Here is a 19,015-nt window from a genome sequence, read left to right on the forward strand (position 1 = left end):
AAAGAAATTGTATGTGGTGCGTCAGGACTCTGGACTCCGTGATGGAAAAACACAGCTGGGCAGAAGCACTGCGTGCGATTAGGTAATGGGATTAAGTCACTGCAGAATGGGTTGAACAGGTTTCTGCTCTCTCACATGCTGCACGGCTGGCAGCCATCCGAACATCAAGATTAAGCTGGAGTTTATTTTAGGTCTTCACATGGTTACTAACATATATATCTGTTTGCTCTAAGAAGCTTTAGTGCTTTCCAATGAAAGGACTAGCAAGGAAGGATGACGGGCTGAGCCTCGCCTGCCTGTATCTGCCTGCCCCTGCCAGCCCTGCTTGCACCTGCACACATGCGTGCTTGCGGCTGCCTCCGATCCACGGTGCCGGCAGGAGGATGCTTTCACAAGGCATTGAAATCTCCCCGCAGCCCAGGCAGCTCGGTGGTGCTTACCTTGTACAGGACGTAATGGCTTTTTGTAACAGCGAAAATCAGGTGGATGTTGTTTTCAGCGAGTTTCTCCCCAAGAAGCGCCAGGGAAGGATAATCCTAGGGGCACAAAAAGGGCAGAAAGACTGATCGGTAACACAGAAACAAAAACTAATTTCATTGCTGTTCTCCTCCCAACAGCAAAATTCCTTCCAGCCACATGGCATGTTTTGCTGCGGGATGAAGTCCCTGATGTACCAGCACAATCCCAACTGAAATAGTAGAAATTCTGTCATCCCTTAAATATTTCTGCTGCACCCTTCACTAGAATATATGACTGACAACACCATTAGCTACAGCAACACCTGAAATACTGGATTTCTTTCTTTCCTCTTTCTGCTTTGGCATCAGCAGACGCACATGTGTAATAAACTGGCTGCTCTATCCAGGGATGTGAGGCAGGGAGATCTAGAACTGCAGTAAGTGCAAATGTATGATTTTTCTCCCAAAGCTGAAACATCCATTGCCCTGCTCCTTCTGCATATTGGAATTAAAAGAGATTACAATAAGCTCTTTAATTCTGCAGACTTCCCAGACAGAGAGGATAGGAGGAACATACTGCTCTAGCTACCCACAAGCAACAAAATAATGAACCAGGGCGCACTTTCAAGAGACCAGCTTGAGTTTAAAACCCCAGGCTGCTTCTGAAGTGCTGTCCTCATTTAAAAACACCTCATTTACTTGCAGACTGGAGGGCTGATTGAGAGTGTCCAAGAGTCAAACACAGAAACATCAAGGCAGCATCCCCATGCCAGCTACCCAGTGTAACTCTACGTCAGTATGGGGGCTGTGCTCCCTTACGTATACACTTGCTAGGATTGCACAGGTGGATGGAAAGAGGGTTTCTCTGAGGATCCTAGCCTCTGGCCATAATGCAGCCATCCAGAAACACATCCTCTTATAGGGTGACATCCATGCAGGAACAAAAATCATAAGTAGTGCTTGTGATCTGCTGAATAAAGCACCCTTTTGCAGAAGGATGTGCTAATTAGGTGTCAGGCAAGTGTTCCTTCACCCCAGAAGTTTCCTCCACTGAGTCTAAATTAAAAGGGCCAGTTTGTCTATTTATTACTAAGACCTATGTTAGTGTCAAGCTCAAAGGCTGTAAATAAGAGAAGCATCCTGTTGTACTTGCCATTGTAGCCACATGAAGGTAGGCTCAGCCTTCCCCCGGAGAAGCTGACAATCCACTGGACATTTTAGAAAAGAGATGACATATTTGATGTTTCCTCTACACTTTGCAACAAACCTGATGCTCTTCAGGACACCAAGTTACTTTTCCCTCCCTTGCAGTGAGCCCTGAAGAAACCCACTAAGCTCCTAACCTATTTTTGAGCATCACAGAAGCATTCACTGCAGGGGGATGCTGAAGGGGAACGGCAAATTTTATTTGCAGACTGCAGGACCGGGTAAAACCGTGCCGGTCAGGGGCCACATTTGCCAAAAGCTGCTGGTGTCAGGGGTCGCTGGTCTCCAGAGAGGTCCACCAACACTTCGAGGTCTCCGAGGGCTGGCACCCCATATCCCCCCTCACCAGCTGGCTGGACGCGCTGTACTCGTTGGCTTCGTTCAGGTGGCACTGGCCGTCATGGGGCTGCACCAGCCCCCCCAGCTTCCCATCCAGGGCTATGTGGGGCACGTCATCCGTCGTGAAGACCAGCAGGTGAGATGCCTCCTTACGCCAGCCGATCTTCTCCTGGGGGAAAACAAACCCTGTGAGACAGCCGGTCTGCCCCTGCCCAGCCCACGCTTGGCCCCTCACCCTGCACATGGTCCCAGCCATGTACCCCTCCAGCAGCAGACCCATTAGCACTAATTAGAAGAGTACCATGCTCCTGTCCACCCATCCCTGGCAAGAAAACAAAATGTCAGGGGCCCATCTAGCATTTCCCAACATCTCCTTCCAACACACTTACTTAAAAAGGCATGAGGAGGTATGTGGACTGTCCACCAGACCTTCTCTACCCAGATCCAAGAATAAGAATTTCATCTGCTTTTATAGCCAAAGGAGACCTGCCAAATTCCTCCACACACATTTAATCTGACCTTGTTTCCTCAGCTCTGTGGAGCGGCCAAGGCAACGCCAAGAGCTGCAATATCCCCACTCAGCATTTTCATTACCACCTGCTCATAAAGGCTGTTTCTGAGCTGTGATGTACCAAGTGAGGTCCCTGCCTGAGGGAACTGGCTTTGGTGCACCCACACGCATGCCCATGCCTGCACAGGCACTCTGCCTTGGTCGCCTTCTGCACACATCTTCTGGAAGCGATGGTGCCTCCATGCCTCCTGCCATTTCGTTGTGCACCACTACACATGCCCTGAACAGATCAGTCCCCCTGCGCCACAGCCCAGAGGAGCAGGGACATACACAGCTGGAGCAGAGCATGGCAGTGGGAGCTTTGGCAGTGGTTGCCTGCACTAATCCATGCACAGCTGCCCCGCACAGCTCTGCTGTGAGCAACTTCTCTGTATTTAAGAACACGCTAATTCCAAGCCATGCTCTAGTGGTCCCTATGAAAGCACTGAGACATCAAGCACAGCACAAGAAGTGTCCTCTGAACCCTCCTTGGTCCCTCTGTGCAAGGGCCAGATATTATCACCGTCTTTGAATGGACAGAGATGCAGGGACAGATTTTTTTCAAGTAAAGGGATAAGATTTAGATGATAAACATTTCCCTTCCACGGAGCTTCCCCAGGTTTCCAGCTTTTCATCGGCCCGAGAAGCAGATCTGTGCCTACAAGAGCACACTGAAGCAGTTTGTTGCAATGGAAGTGGAAGGAAACAGAGAAGCCCAAAGGAAATTTTGGGAATCTATAGCGCTGCAGCACACTCCCCTGTGCTTGCTAGCTGCTCCCACTGCCAGCTCATGCCAAGCTGGGCAGGCTGAATTCCTGCCTGCAACCACGGCAAGGAGATCCTGCCGCGGCAGAGACCGGAGCCAGAAAGCCCCATCTCCCAGAGCTTCCCCTTGGGCTGGCCACCCTGCCCGTCTGCCGGCAGAGACACAGCCCCACGCCTTTCCTCCCCACACACATCCAGCATCCCCTTCCCTGCAGCCCCCAGCTCAGAGCAAGAGCGCAAATCCCTTGGAAAGGGATGAGGGAAAAGCTGGTAAAAACTTACTGATGGGAAAGCAATGCAGATGAATACACTCAACTCCTCTAGAGCTTACTGCTCAGCTTATCTAGCAACATCTGACATCTGCCTTGTTATACAGTAAGATGCTAACCTACAAGCTGCCACAGCCCAGCTGCAAAGACACTTCCTATGGAAAGCACTGGCGAGGGCAGGGCGAGAGGGCAGAGCAGGCAGAAGGATGCGGAATCACGGCTGCCAGTGCAATTTTCACCTGCAAAGGTAAGTCATAGCCCAAAGCGTGCTGATCTTCCCGATAAATATAACTCTTGCTTCAGGGACACTATTCCAGAATAGCTTTCTTTTTCCTCCCTATTGCAGAAGGTATTTTTTAATTTAATGGTATTTTAAAGACCCATACAATGCAAGCAGGGCCATAGAAAGAAATCATTGGCAACACACGTCCTTTGCCACGTACTAGCACGTTACAGTCCAGCTCAGTAAGCAGTGAGGACTTTTTTGCTCTAGGAGGCAGGATTCATTCCACTGAAGTGACCGCACTGGACAAAAGGCAAAATCTTCATGCCAAAACATAATTTCTTAAGAACTCAACCCAGAGGTGATTACAGTTCTAACAATGCAAGAAGCAGTTGTTGGTCTATTCAGCCACCAGACAGAAGCCCATCCAGTCCACTTTCCTTTGTGTATCCAAAGCTGATTTCTTTTCTTTTTAAACAATTGAGGCCAAGAAACTCCCAAACAGATTAAAAGGATTAATTTGAGTTTCGTTTCCTTAGAAATGTGGTACGCACAAAGACAATGAGCTGCATTCAAGCAGCAGTTATGAAGCCACTTCAGGGATGATGCTTCTGTTCACCTGCCTGCTAAGCCCACCTTTAAATCACGGGCTAAGCATCCTTTTACAGACAAACTCCCCGCGTCTCCAACACACACCTTCCCACATAAACAACATCAGAAACACTTTGATTGCTTAGTTCAGGAGCTCACTTCCAAAAAGCAATGAGCACCCACAGTGTCAGTGCCAATATCTGGGCACTGAAAGCATTTGATGCCTTGGAGCATCAGGCCAGGGTGTCTCAGATGGAGTGGCCGAGCCAGTGCCAATGCCACACCGAAAGGATCCGGAGAGGCTGGCACACCAAGGAGCCACCGCATCTCACACTGCCTCTGCCAGCAGCTTGCAGGCACTGGAAAATACAGCTCTTCAGCACGCAGTTTCCACTGCAAAACCAAGAGCAGCACTCTGCTCTCTTTAAAACAAATAACTAAAGAGACTTTTCATTTATTTTTACTGGACTGGGATTGTTGAACAAAAATACCTGCACTGACGTCTCTCCCCTCATCTGTTTTTTGATCCTCATTGGATATAAAGGATTTTGAAAGCAGGGGTGGGCCCTGACCCAAAGCAGAGCGAAGTGGGAAGACGTGTCTCCGCAGGGCTGGGCACGCTATGGATCCTGCCCCTACTCCTACAACCTGCTGCAGGTGCCTCCCATACCCTGAAAGGCCAGCTTCTCACTCCTTACACCCAACAGCGACCGGCGAAACTGCCACAGCTGTCTCAGCACAGCCCAGCCCTCCAAATCCTATTGAAAAGGCTGCAAAACCCTGCATCAGTATTTCCTAGCCTGAAATAAATATCTAAATTTATGCTTTGAGTGCTGAATAAAAAGGGTTCAATTGCCAAGACATCAACTGCCAGGAGACGCCCCTGGATTCATCAATATGTCCAAAACCCCACCAGTTTCTCAGGTGCAGACCTTTTTGGAAGGAAGAAACAGATACAGGTGCAAGACAAGTATGCCTTAGAGATTAAAAGCCAAAACCTCCTTCATTTTGCATAGCTCTGAAAGGCGCCTCAGTGTCTCCCCGATGTCTTGGCCATCTCCATGTACCAGTGTCTAGCAAGCACCAATCAAAACTATTTCAAAAGACACTTTATTTTCTAATCCAGCATTATCTCCTTGCTGCATCTTAGTATATAAGATCTGAAACTTATACATACCACCAAGCCATATGATGCTTGCACTTAAAAAATGGCAGAAAACCAAAATACTGCAAATGGAAAATGTAATTACAGAAGGTTGATTAATATTCCTGGCTAACCATTTTAGCATCAGGATAAAGGCTTATTGTCTCTGGCTCTTTCATTGCCTCCAGAATAACATTTACCATATCTTCATCTTTCAGAAAGGAGCCAAACCCTGGGCCTGCTCGTTAGTCTGTATTAGCTGTACAAACTTTCCCCACTCCTTGGGTTGAAAACCAGGCCAAAAAATGACTTGAGCATTACAGAGCTCTTGGACAGCTCATGCAGAAGAAATGCTTGATATGAATTAGAGTATAAAAATACCTAGTCAACAGAGTAAGTATTGTTTCTGACACCTCAGTGCTTGAAGGGGAGGAAAAGACCACACTCGGACACGGTGGTTTGGAAACAGCAAGGCTCTGCCATGCCACCACTGGCTTTCCCCAGGATGCCCCCATTAATGCCACAAACTCTGCTGCTGAGCACAAAGTATGTCACGGTCAACAGGCTGCATTGCCCTGAAGGCAGGGGACTTTCTAAGATCATAATGGGCTTTGGGTTTTGTTTAAATTTTGGGTTTAAATTTTGGGTTTTGAATATGGTAGAGAGGGTGAAAGCTGGAAAAAGCTGGAGCATGCCAGAGAGATGCAATGAGGTGCCACAGTGGTGATGCGGAAACCCACCCCAGAAGGCACCAAGCCTGTATGCTGCCTGTATGCTGCGTGCCCTGCACCAGGGAAAACAGCTCCGGAGTTACCAGAAAGCACTGTCTGTGCAGGGTTTAGTCCCCACGATACTTCATTAATCACCACCAGATGTGAAGCACCATTCATTACAGCAAAGAGCATCCTCACCAGGAAGCGGCACTTCACTGTCACCCAGATGTCTGCCACCTTCACCCGCCTTGACGGTGCTGAGCCCCACCACAACCCGCAGCCACCAACCGGTCCGGGCCATTACTCAGCTGCCATGAGGGAAACTAATCACTAAGCTCACGTTTTGGCTACAGGGCTTAGGAGGTCAATCAGCTGGCCTGAAACTTTGGCTATTCTAACTCTGGATGGATGAAGCCTTTGCTGCTCACGCCTGTGATCAGCAGGCAGCTGCTCCACCCACAGCAAGGAGCTGCCAAGGCAGCGCGAGCTGCGGTGCAGCTGGTTCTCCTGCCTCACACACTGGTCCCATGGACCTTCTTTCCCAGCCCCAAGCTCCGGTAATTAATTAACCACTGCGGCTGCAGAAATTCCTCTGTCATGACCTGCCACATCGTGCCAAGAGCCATGCAAGTGCACACGCTCACCTCTGTGCGCCCTTCCTAGAGGATGTTCAGTCCTGAATTTAGATGGCACCAGCATCTAAATTCATCTTCTGAATTTAGAAGGGACCAGGCTGTGCACTCAAGAACCACAGTCAAAGATTTTGGTCCTTACCAACAGTTTGAGACCAGCACAAATGTGCAGGAAATACCTCGCAGGTCTCCCGCCTTCCAGCAACACCTCCAAAATGAGCCCTTGTGATACACACTGCGGTATTTCTGCACCGGAGGAAAACATCCCACTTTTGCAATAATGTGGTGGAAGGGACTGCAAAGAACCACACGGTGGGTGGCACAACTGAGTCACTGTCCTGAGATGTCTCTGCTCTGACCATGAGAACCAGCTCTCCAAAACTGAGATGATGAGTATTGGAAGCAGCACTGTAGTTGTGCCAACAATATCCATGCCAGGCTGTGAGAGGGAAGATGGCTGTTGGATGGCATCAGATCCAACAGGGCAGGTTCAGTCCTGTCACAAACATGAAGTGTAAATGAAGCCAACCCAGGCGAGGGAAGATCTTGTTTCCCACAAGCCTGCATCCCATCATACCTGCAGACAATGCCTATCTCCCAGCTCCCAAAATCGAGACCCAGAAGAAAACACGCCCAACCAAAAGGACTACGGAAGGCTAGAGCAAACAAAAAACAAACTGTACGTCAAGAGGGGAAAAAGCAACTGGAGCTGTGCTTGGCGAGCCGGGCAGCTCAGCCACACGGCAGAGGGGAGCAAACACTTCCATCCCTGCCGCACAAAGGGATACAGAGCAACCCACTTCCTTGTTCCAGAAAGATCCTCAAGCAAACATCTCCAAAAACCCTAAGGATGTGGCTAACATGGCACCAAGCTAGTGAACTCTGTCTTTAATTACTGCTCACAGCTCCAGTTTTGCTGACAAAGAGCAGGCTATCAGCGCCTGGAGGTGGGATTATCCAGCCCCACACGCCAAAGGGGGCAGGTACGAGCAGTCGGAACCAGCTCCAACCCTCAACACCGGTCAACCACTGTAAGATGTGTTTGACACACGCTTAAGAAACACATTAAGCCAACGCACAGTGCTCCTGTGCACAAGTGTACATGAATCATAAAGGATTTCATCCCAGGTGCTCAGGGATCAGCACCTACAAGTCTAATCGTGCAATGAAATCTCATCCCTAAATTTGCATTTGCAAAAGCTCTGTTTCTACCCCTTTAAACTAGAAAAGATATTAACCTTTTTTTCTTTGCCAGTTCATGTACAAAAGCACATGAAAAAAACAGCCTCTACTTTCCAAGACATCTTTCATGTTTTCTCAAAGAAAAATTTCGTAGTTACCTCCAAGAAATGCCATACTGAAGCCTTACCCCGGTCCAAGAACAAAGCAGAAGAAACTTCCTTCTCTTCTGCTTTGCCTTTAAACTCCAGAAATCAGAGCAACTCACCTTGCACACAGCAGCCTGCAAAATTGCATCAAAACCACCCTCTGGAGCATCTCGGTTGCGGGAAACCTTCTGTTTCTGAACTTCTTCATTGAAACGGTCGACTTTATCCGTTAGGGACAAGAGGTGACGGAAGCCAAATGATGGGACACAGCTGGGGAACAGCTTGTAACTGCAGGAGGAACAGAGGAGTGGTCAGCTAGGAGGAACCCCACCAGCAGCCAAGGGCTGCAGAAGCTCCCAGCTCTACCAGGCTGGGCTCCAAACCTCTGTTCAGAGGGATGAAATACTTCCACAAGGCTTCATGTTTTGGACACTTTGATATCTGGCTATTTATCTGCGAAACTCTACAGTAGAGTCCATCTTTTTGGTTCCCCCTGAGGGGCTTTGAGCAGCTGAAGTTTCCAGAGATCTCACTGGGACCAAACGCCTCTCTCCACGTAAGGTCTGAGAGGAGACACCAAGCGTCGGGCCATGCAGCTCTAGAGTTCCAGCACCCATAAAGTGGTTTTCACACTGGGAGTCTGCAGCCCAGAGGGCACATTTTGGCAGGAGGGCCAGAGCCACCCTCCCTAGCAGCCCAGGATGGCGGGTTGGTATCAAAGGGCATCACACAGGAGCATCACTGCCGACAGCTACTTTTCCCCTATTTTTCAACATGCATTTTCACTCTGTCATCCAGTTTTCTTGGCAATATGTGCCACCCTGCACCCACTGCATGTCACCGGGCACCTGGCAACTGCACACCACGAGATGCATTAATAGCTAACATTAGTTCATGCATCCTCCCACTCTCCCTGCAAGCTGGTGAGCAAACACCATCTCCACTTTCCAGAGCACTGCTGGAGCAGAAAGGTAGGAGTGGCACCCTGAGGCAGAGAAATGCCTCGGCAAGCTACCAGGAAAACTTCTTTCTCCATACAAAACAGTCAGGAGGCAGCTTTGGTGCTCACCACATGGCTGGGAGAGTTCAGCAGGGCAGCTCCTGTGGCCTGGGGAATCAGTGAGTGTGTGCAGGGGAGAGGGACAACAAGGGTTAAGAAGAAAATGTGTTTAAAAAGGAGTTGGGCTGGCACTAATTCACTCTTATCTTCAAAGATAAAACCAGGAGAACAATTAAAGGCCTCTGCTGACACATGACCCACTATGGGTAAGCTGTAAGAGGCTTTTTACACAAAGGAGTATTTAAGGTTTACCACTGCTGGGAACTCAAATCCCTCACAAGAGACCCCAGAGCAGGGATTTCCACCCGCACAGCCAAGCACACACCTAACCATGGGGCAGGTCCCAGCTGGCAGTAAGAGCCATCCCTTGTGATCAGCCCCATGTTCAGACTTGCATCCTGCTCACACCTAGGGCCAGCGAGGAGCGTGCGATGTCTGAAACTTCTGCACTGCAGGGTCTCAGCAAGCAGCCCTGGACCCATATTGTACATCTGGGTGCTTGGTTTGCCAAAGTCTTGGTCCAGAAAGAAAACACTGACATACTGTAGAGTCCCACCTCTTAGGGTCTCACCCTCTGTCTACTCTCTACAATCCCAAGAGAATCTATCAATCATTTAGAAGAGAAGAAAGAAGAGAAGAGAAGAGAAGAAGAGAAGAGAAGAAAGAAGAGAAGAAAGAAGAGAAGAGAAGAAAGAAGAGAAGAGAAGAAAGAAGAGAAGAGAAGAAAGAAGAGAAGAGAAGAAAGAAGAGAAGAGAAGAAAGAAGAGAAGAGAAGAAAGAAGAGAAGAGAAGAAAGAAGAGAAGAGAAGAGAAGAGAAGAGAAGAGAAGAGAAGAGAAGAGAAGAGAAGAGAAGAATTATGTATGAGTTAATCCTTTTTTTGTTTGTTTTACACTCCAGGTTTGCTGGCAGAAGCTGCAGGCAGCAGCAGGAGAGACGATGGATATCTGAATGACTATGCAAGGGCACGCAGCAGTGAGGGTGGGTTATCTCAGGCTGTAACCTCCCAAAGTCATATCACAGATAGATGGGCAATTCAGTGTTCAGTCAAACCCTCTGTCTTCCTTATCTTTTTTAATTTAGTGTTTGTTTCCTTCGTATTATCTCTCTTGAATGACACCATGGCTGCGAGAGGCCACGTCCCGGCTCCCCGGGAGGTCCCAGCCAGGATGCTAAGCCAGGAGCAGGGGGGGAGCAGCAAGCTGAGGAGGGATGGAAGAGGCACGACGGATCCCAGCCAGACCCCACACGAAAACATAGCCACACCTCACCTAGACGTCCATCGCCATGAGGAGGAGGAGAGAGCCTGGACCGGGGGCAAAAAGCACCCACCGCAGCTCATGTTTATTTGCAGCTTTTTTTAGATGTGAGCAGGCCACTGGACGAAGTCTGCTTTGGCACTAGAAATAGCTGCAAACAACACTGCACCTCACAACCCACCTCGCTGCCACATCCATGAGCCACCTGGCAGCAGCGACAGCCTGCTTGCAGAGCAGGCAGGGGAAGGTGATGCCACCGGAGAACAACGAGGAGCCAGCACCCCTGGTTTGGATGAAGAGGAGACAGATGGCGACTGGAAGGGAGCACCCACCAGCCTAGCTGCCTTGGGCAATCCTTCCTAAATGGTTTCCCAGGACTGGGCTGGCCTAATGTAACCCATAAACAGAAAAGCAACCACCTGGGTAAAACCAAAAGGACATGCAGATAGCCTGATTGTGGTGTAAGATGAGGCAACAGGTCTGGATGCCCTTGATGAAAGGGCATCAGCAGTTTCAGGCATGCCTCACTGCAGAGCTGTCTAGCTCCATCCTCTCCTCCTCTCCCATCCTCACCCTCCCCTCCTGCACCTTTCACTCTATTTCACTCAGCAAAAGCCATGTCACTTTGATTAAATCACACAGCGGCCAAACAAAGTTTCAGAGATTTCCCCTGCTGGAGCGAAACCCTGTCCCCATCCCGTGAGCAACATGAGTGGGTGATGGAGACGGAGGATGATGGAGATGACTAAGTGCATCTGTCTGAGGCCATGCCAAATTTTCGGGGGGAAGAGCTATGAAGAGCATGGTGTATGGTGCTGCAGCAGCGGAAAGCCACTTCCCTGGCTCAGTCAGCATGGTCGGTTTTGGCTATGCTTCATGGCCAAAGAATGAGTTTTTAGTGTTAAAATCTATTTGACTTTCCTCTTCAGACAGAACTGGTGAAAAGAGAACACAGATAATTTTGTTTGGTCAATGTGCAATGAGACACCAAATGTTTTGGTCGACCCCAAAAGTTGGCCTAGAAACTCATAGCTGATGCAAGCTCTCTTTAATCTGCCTCTCATATGGCAAACTTAAAGGATGCACGCTTGCAGAGCTTGGTGTCTGTCTGTGCTGTGATCTTACAATGTAAGTATCCACGAGTGGCTCAAACAAAAGTGCTAACCTTACTGCCCTTAGATGACTAGGAAGCACCCCAAGGATGGATGAGATGATGACAGCACCACAAAGGTAAGTGTCAACAGTGACATTCTGCCAGGAGGGCACTTGCTGCTGTATCCATCCTTTCACGCCAACGTCCAAACCTATCTGAGCCTGGATACCCTGCACTACACTCAGTTTCACTCTGGCATAATCCTGGATTCAATGGACTTGATCCCAACTCTGGTGGTTAAAGGGCAAACAAAAAGACTCTAGCGGGGGGGGGGGGGGGGGGGGGGGGGGGGGGGGGGGAAGGGAGGAAGACTGATATCACCTCAAAGCAAACCACATCATTTGTGTCTTTTGCAACTGCCAGTTTGCTTTCCGTCCACAGCAATTAAGAGGAAAAAAACCTGCCTGACATCTTCAAAACACTTTGCAAGAACTCATTAGTCAGTTCTACAAGCCCTCACAAATCTCACTTCCCCCTAACACTTCTGTTGGGAAGGACTTACATTGCCTTGGTCTCCTTATCTGTAAAATGGAGACAAAGAGCTTAATTGATCTACTCAAGGCCAAGCTATGACTCAGAGCTAGGATCAGAAATCAGGAATTTCTGGCTCTTGCTCCTTTTTCTTAAAGTCTGTAAAAAAGCCTGCTATGTCTGCATCCTCTTCAGGTACTTAAAAATAGCTTCAGGCTCCCAATACAATAGTTTCCCATCTCTAGATGCAGAGATCTCCCAACAGCCACTGCAAAATTGGAAGTTGTCCTATTTTGAATCGCTCTGGAGCATCACAGCGACAGCCGTGGCTAATCAGCATTCCCAAAAGCTGGGGCTTAAGTGTAGTTCATTATTTAAAAGAAGAATGGGAAGAGAAGACTGCAGCCAGGCTCTGTGCAAACACAGGGCTTGTCCCTTCAGGGTACACCTACCACTTACTTACCCAATGCAGGGATTGTTTTGGTATCTTGGTGCCGTGTAGGAGAAAGGAGAAATGTTTTTGTCCACAAAAGATCCAAACCCCAGCCGGAAATTGCTAGTGAGCTTTCGCATCTCTTCAGCCAGCTTGGTCCCCAGATTGCGAATATTATCTAGGTCGTCATTCATGGACAGGGAGAGATCCATCAGGTAGTAGAGGTCCACAGGATAGTCCTCCACTTGCCGAACCTGAACTCGGAAGGAGGTCCGGTCACCTGCACACACACAAGAGTTAAGAGCGGTGAAAAGGAAACTCCTAGCACCCATAAAATCCAGACCACAGGCTTTTTTTTTTTTCCTCCCCTGCAGAGCAGACAGATCACTTCCAAAGAAGAGGGTGAGGGGAATAAGCTTTTCCAAATCCATCCCTTAGGAGACTAACAGGAAAGCAGGTAATGACTTTGGGTCCTTTTAAGCTATGTAGCGTACTGGCTGGCAAGGAAAAGACACATCTATAGAGTGCGTGTCTCTATTTTACTTCAGAGATATGGGAAAGGATCTTTCCATCTCAGCTGAGAGAACATCTAAGGGGGGGACACATGAAAAATGCTGCTGCCCTGGACTGTGTACAGTCCAGGGGCATTTTCTTAGAAAACTGGAAGGAAAAGCAAGAAGACTGAACCTCAAATGGATGTTTCATGGACTACTGAAAGAGGGACCCTGCATGTGCTTACTTGGGTACGTCCTCAAAGCAAAGCAGGAGCAGACCAAGAAGTCCTGCCCAAAAGAGAGAAGGAGGTGGAGCAAGAGAAGAAAGAGGGTCAGGAGAAAACAGCTAGCGTGAGATGAATGCAAGATGTCCTCTCAGCTGTGCAGGGAAGTCAAGTCAAAGCAGACACAGAAGAAACACCTTTGAAAAGGATCTCTCCCCCAAAAAAAGAGCCATGCCACCATCATTCTGGAGAAAGCAGGGCAAAAGGGAAGTGAACTGGAAAAAGAAGGTTGTTAGGGTCACCTGGGGAAGCACCCAGGCAGAGATGAAGCTTCCTGAAGTGATGAAGGGAAGGAGCTGACAGGGCTGAGTCACAGGTTGTGCAAATGTGAAGAAGAGCAGAGGAAAGCCTTTCCCCTGACCTTCCCCTTTGCCAAACCGCTTTCGCCAGAGATGCCCTGCAGAAGGGGTGCCCAGGAGGGGAGGCTGCCACCGGCACTGCCCGTGCCTCAAAAAAGGTGAAGTGGCTTCAAAGTGAACCCAACTTCACACCAGACGGACCTTGGTAGAGCCAGAGAGGAGGAAGCAAATGTTTGCCTTATGCTTCACTGAGAGAGAGGTTTAAATGAAATCCCCAGACTTCAGCACCCTCAAACCCTAAGCTGGTTTGGAGATCCCACGTCCCCAGCTGCCATCTCGGCCCCTTTTCCAGCTCAGTGGGGTCTCAGACCCAGGGACTCAGATGCTCTCAAGACCACGCTCCCTCTCCTGCCCACCTCGCCCAGCTCTTCATGGCCAAGGCTGAACTTTGGGTACTGGCAGGTTCTGCAAAACGCTGGTGACTTCCCCTCTTCCCCAGAAATGAAACACACATTTTTTAGTATTATGAAAACATTTCCCTAACCGTTCTATTGTTCTCCTCATTGTCCAGAGCAGCACAGCTGCTCCCACTTACTTCCAGCCTAACAACATGCAGCAGCAGCACCCCAAAACTGCCGTGCTGGCAAGACATGGCATGAGGGGCTTTGCAGCCTGGCAGGCGGCAGTCCCAGGCGGCACCTGGGGTCACGCTGCGCCGAGCTGCACGCAGGGCCAAACACCCTCCCTGGCTCCAGGATCTGCTTCGTACTGGTTCCTGCAGCCATCCCCGTGTGCGGGGAGCGAGCGGACACCCTCTCCCAGCCCTCTGCAGCAGCTGCTTTGGCCCAGCAGCAGCCAGCCCCTCGGTGAAGGAGCCAAGGGGTCCCAGCAGCCAGGGGGACGTGCATAAAGGTCAGAGCCTGCCTCTTCTGCAAACAAAGCTGTGAAGGGTTTAGATCCGGGGCTGCGCTCTTTGCTCCCCCAGTTCTCCGTGCATCTCAGCCAGCTTGGTGCTGGGGTACCAGAGGAGTCAGCTATAGCTCCTAAACCAAGACCTTCCCTCTATTTAATGATTTCCCTGCACATTTAGATCAAGGGTGGCATCCAAGTCAGGGCTTCTTTCTTACAGGTAATCGCTCCCCCCTGCAGTCTGCTACAACCCCGCCTGGCAAAGGCAGGGCTGTGAGAGGCACCATCCCCAAACGTGCGCACGTAGGTATTGCCCAGATACCCGCCGTAGGAAGCAGGAAACTCTTGCTATAAATATTCCTCCTTATTCTCCCCAGCTTTCTTTTCCAGCAGGAGCAGGACTTTCCCGGCACAGCACTGAGATGTGGTATGCAGCAGGACGCAACTCAGCACAGGGCCTGCAGTAAGCAAAGCGATGGAGGTGGCTCAACCAAATCAGGCAGGCCTGACGCTGTACCTGGCACGCATTTTGTGGGGAAACAAAGGAGCGTATCATTTATATACTGCAATACCTGTTAGCACTGATTGCAGGGTAAGAAATGGTGATTGCAAGCTTGACTCTAATTCAGTGCTGCAAGAATGTGTTTAACTCCTGGAAAATTCATTCCCATGCCTATTTTTTTCATTCCTACGTATTTTTCCCACTGGAATACCCAGCCCTTTCAGAAAAAGAGGATATGTCCTTCTGCATTTACCAACATTTCCATCTCCAAAACACTCTTCTTCCCAAGCAAGTCCTAAGATGGGAATTCCTGTGCCAGAAAGGGTATTTAGGATGCTGTAATGAAACCTCCGTCTCTTAATAGTTATGAATTTATTAGTCCCTGTGAAGCACCAAAAATAACAGGAACCTAGGCCTAGTTCTTCTGTCATTCCTAACTGCGCAAATCGATTATCTCAGAAAAAATATCGCTAATGTGTGCAGATGTAAGTGCAAAAGAATTCATTATTCTCTGTGCATGATATTACCCTCACACTACTAGAGACAATCCAGCTTCCTCCTTCCCCATGTACTGTCACCACCATCCTCTCCTTAGGGCTTTTACTGAAAAGTTTTTAACTCAAAACTGAATTCAGAAATGTTTCTTGGATACTGTCACACAGAGGCAGTGCAGAAACTGGAAAAATTGCTTTTGGCCAACTTGTGAACACAAACTCAACAATCACTTATCCACGAAAATCTCTTCTTTCTGCTTGGTGAGGCTTATGGCTTGATGGGCAACACAACTTGCAACTATTCATTTTTTTAAATTCCTTTTTACGCTCTTCATATTTTTCATCTAACCAGGACACACTGCTTTATAGGTGGACCCAAGATTAAAAAGCAATACTATAAAAACTAAACGTGAAATCTGAAAGCTACCCTGTGAAGGACATCAGTTTAAAACCTTTGGAAACTAGCTGTGGGCACGGAGATTTGGGGATGTGACTTCTGTCACAGGACGCTTAGATCAAACTGCCTGGCTGGGATCAGTGAACAATTGACAATTCGCTCCCTTCTGCTTCTGCTTAGTGGTCTAAGAATAAAGGATCACCATCACCACAGACTGCCATGTGAATTCATCTTTGAAATAGTACACTCTTCATGCCCAAAATTAAATCAACATTGTCTCCTTTTTGTCTTGGGTTCACAGGGTGAAACCCTCAGGACCCATTCTCAAGATCAAGGATAATTTAAACTGGGGATGCTAATACAAGGGTTTAGGAAGTCATCAGCCCTGAATAAGATGGAGTGCTGCCCAACATCAAAAAGAGAGCAAAAATGGGATGGGAGATACTATTAAAAACATCTAGGTATGTCCCTCCTCCTGCAATGACTCTGATGTTCTGCAAAAGGCGCACAGGGAGGGGAGCTCCCCGGCCCAAAAGCATCCGATAGCGCGGCCCTCGGGAAACCGCAGGGAGAGGGACCCCCATGCCCTGCCGCCGACCGGAGCGGTGGGCATCCGCGCCCCTGGATGGGCAAAACTGACAGGGATTGGGAAAGGGGAATTTGCTGGGCACCGGGCACTGGGAGTGAAGGAGGGTCTGCAGGAGGTGAGATGTCAAAGCTGAGCCAGCCCTTTCTGCCAGGAATTGCCTCAAGAAACAGGAGCAATAACAACTCCCTTTTTTTATGGAAGAAAACCTGTTTCATCAGCAACATTCAGTTGCGGAAGCCATGCATCTAGCCCCACATCCAGTGACAACCACCCTCAGCTATCTGCTTGTAAGGCTTTGAAGCAGAATCTCTTTATCTTTCAGGGTCTGACTGATGACAGCAGTCATACTGCTTAGGAAGAGTTAATTAAGAGACATGAGGACTATCCAACCCATAGAATTAAAACAAAAAATCCTGCAGCAACTGGTAGGCTCTGGGAGAGCAGTGGTAGCATGAGCACCAGCTCAAACGCCTGTTTTTCTTGGGCAAAACATCATATTTCATTTTTCTGTACACTCATGAGAGCTGTCACAAAACTGTAAGCCTTAGAAACCCACACCAATTGCTTATAATGAATCGAGCTTTTATATTTGCTTCTTGACTTTGTAATAAAGAGCTTTTTTTTTCCCCCCTTCAGAAATAGCGGCTGCCAAATTTTTGCAAGAATTCTGAACCCACATTAAAGCCTCCCCCCACCATGCAAAAACTTTTGATAACAAGCATGGCTCAGCCTAGCCCTTCCCTTCTAATTTTTAATTAAAAGGAAAAGATTGAAGAAAAGTGATGGCTCAGGGGAATGAAACAGGGATCTGGCCACAGTCCAAGGCCTGAGTCACAAGTTCAAATCTCCATCTTCAGCCTTGATCCCACGTCTCTTTTGCATACCAACAGAAAACAGATATGCGTTTTTGTTTCCAATTTATAGAAGGAGCTGTCTCAGTTTAGAGTCAAGCACTGTCAACTTGGTGGATGATCCAAAGTTATTTTAACTCCTTCCACCCAGCAATTCCATTTTTTAAGTAGGTTCCTTTTAAACACATGCAAAGGTTAAGACTAGTACTGACAACAGTTTTGGGTGGGATTTGTTTGACCTGGCATAACAGCAGTGTCCTCTCATAGAGAACATACACCTCAGCCTCAAACCTGTTCGTGATGCACCACTGAAGTTCATGGGCTCTGGAAGGGGCCAGCAGGGACCTTCTTTAGCATGCTACAAGGTCACGGGCTACAACATGCTCTTGGCATGTCCCGGCCACCCTTTCTCACCCCCAACAAGCACACCCCAGCATACGGCTCAGAGCCACTGGGGACTCACCAGGACGAAGGTTCAAGGCGACCTTCTGAGGCATGATCTGTGTGACGTCCAGGTGGGTCTGGCCGGAGCCCTTGCTGCTCAGAGGGATGTTCTTCACCACGTTGATGCTGCTGCTGGGGTTTTCGATGGCTCCGGCACAACCATTTGCAATCAGGTTCTGCAGGAAGTCGCACCGTGACGTGATGGACTTTGTGCTGCCAAACTCCTGGGGGGTGAAGAATGGGCAAAAGGGAAGGGGAGGGAGAGACATCAATCCCACAGCAGGAGCTTTGTTTGGATGCGCTGCTATCTGTAGCAAGCAGGAGATGACAAGGAGAAGCTGGTGTCATTTGTGGTGGCTGTAGTCAAAAGCAGCCTGCACTGAGCCATGAGCCTATCAAAGGGATCTACCAAAAAAGAAATCCTGCAGGGGTTTGAAAATTGAATTTGCTCACAAACCACCGCAGCAGAAAGCTAAGCCTGGGTTTTCACCCCAGCCACAGCAGCAGCGTTTGCTCCCAGCCCTGTGAAAGCAAGGCAGTGTCTGGTTTGCTGCCTGGACAGCTGATTCCCATCTCTTTGAGGGGAAAAGGTGAGAAGCCGTTATTTTTTGCAGGCACATCACCTTGAAGGAGCTTTACAAAAGAGAGAAGAGAGGACAAGGAGGTGGCACCGTGGGAAGCAGGACAAGTCAAGATGTGAAGCTGGAGACTGAGATTGGGTGGCTCCAGGAACCTGCACCCTCTTCCCCAGGTGGGACGCCGCAGGTCCCCACACAAGCACCGCGTGTCCCTCTTCCCTCACACCTCTGCACTGCAGGCATTGGCATGACACCGTCACGTGGAAGAAAAACAGTGACCACAGCAAGCGGTTGCTGAGGCGGAGCAGAGCCGGAGCGGTTTGATGTGGGCAGGCTGTCCTGGGCGGCTTTGCTGGAGAATAAGGGAGGTGGGAGAGCCTGCATGGGAGGTGGTCAAAGGCAGCCTGTGCCCGCCGCAGGCAGCGAGGCGCAGGCAGCCGCTCGCTCCCGGAGGACGGGCTGCCATGGCAGGGAGTCTCCCAGCGCCCGGCCCCAGAGCTCCAGCCCTCGCTGCGAGCCCCGTGCGTGGTGCACAATGCAGCCTTGTGCGGGGCAGCGCTCGGAAACAACTGGCTGCACAA

The 19,015-nt window shown here is 49.2% G+C and overlaps 1 protein-coding gene across 1 annotated transcript in view; it reads right to left on the minus strand.

Moving 5' to 3' along the window:
* ITGB5 (integrin subunit beta 5) overlaps positions 1–19,015 on the minus strand; it is a gene marked incomplete at its 5' end in the record, with an annotated part of 63,871 nt that overhangs the window by 33,879 nt on the left and 10,977 nt on the right. The window contains 5 exons of the mRNA XM_082314482.1: positions 441–536; positions 2,011–2,172; positions 8,338–8,506; positions 12,624–12,873; positions 17,876–18,080. Coding sequence (XP_082170608.1) covers positions 441–536; positions 2,011–2,172; positions 8,338–8,506; positions 12,624–12,873; positions 17,876–18,080 — 882 coding nt within the window. The remainder of the gene's footprint in view (positions 1–440; positions 537–2,010; positions 2,173–8,337; positions 8,507–12,623; positions 12,874–17,875; positions 18,081–19,015) is intronic.

The sequence above is a fragment of the Platalea leucorodia genome (assembly GCF_965183815.1).
Source record: "Platalea leucorodia genome assembly, chromosome: 5".
Taxonomy (NCBI): Eukaryota; Metazoa; Chordata; class Aves; order Pelecaniformes; family Threskiornithidae; genus Platalea; species Platalea leucorodia.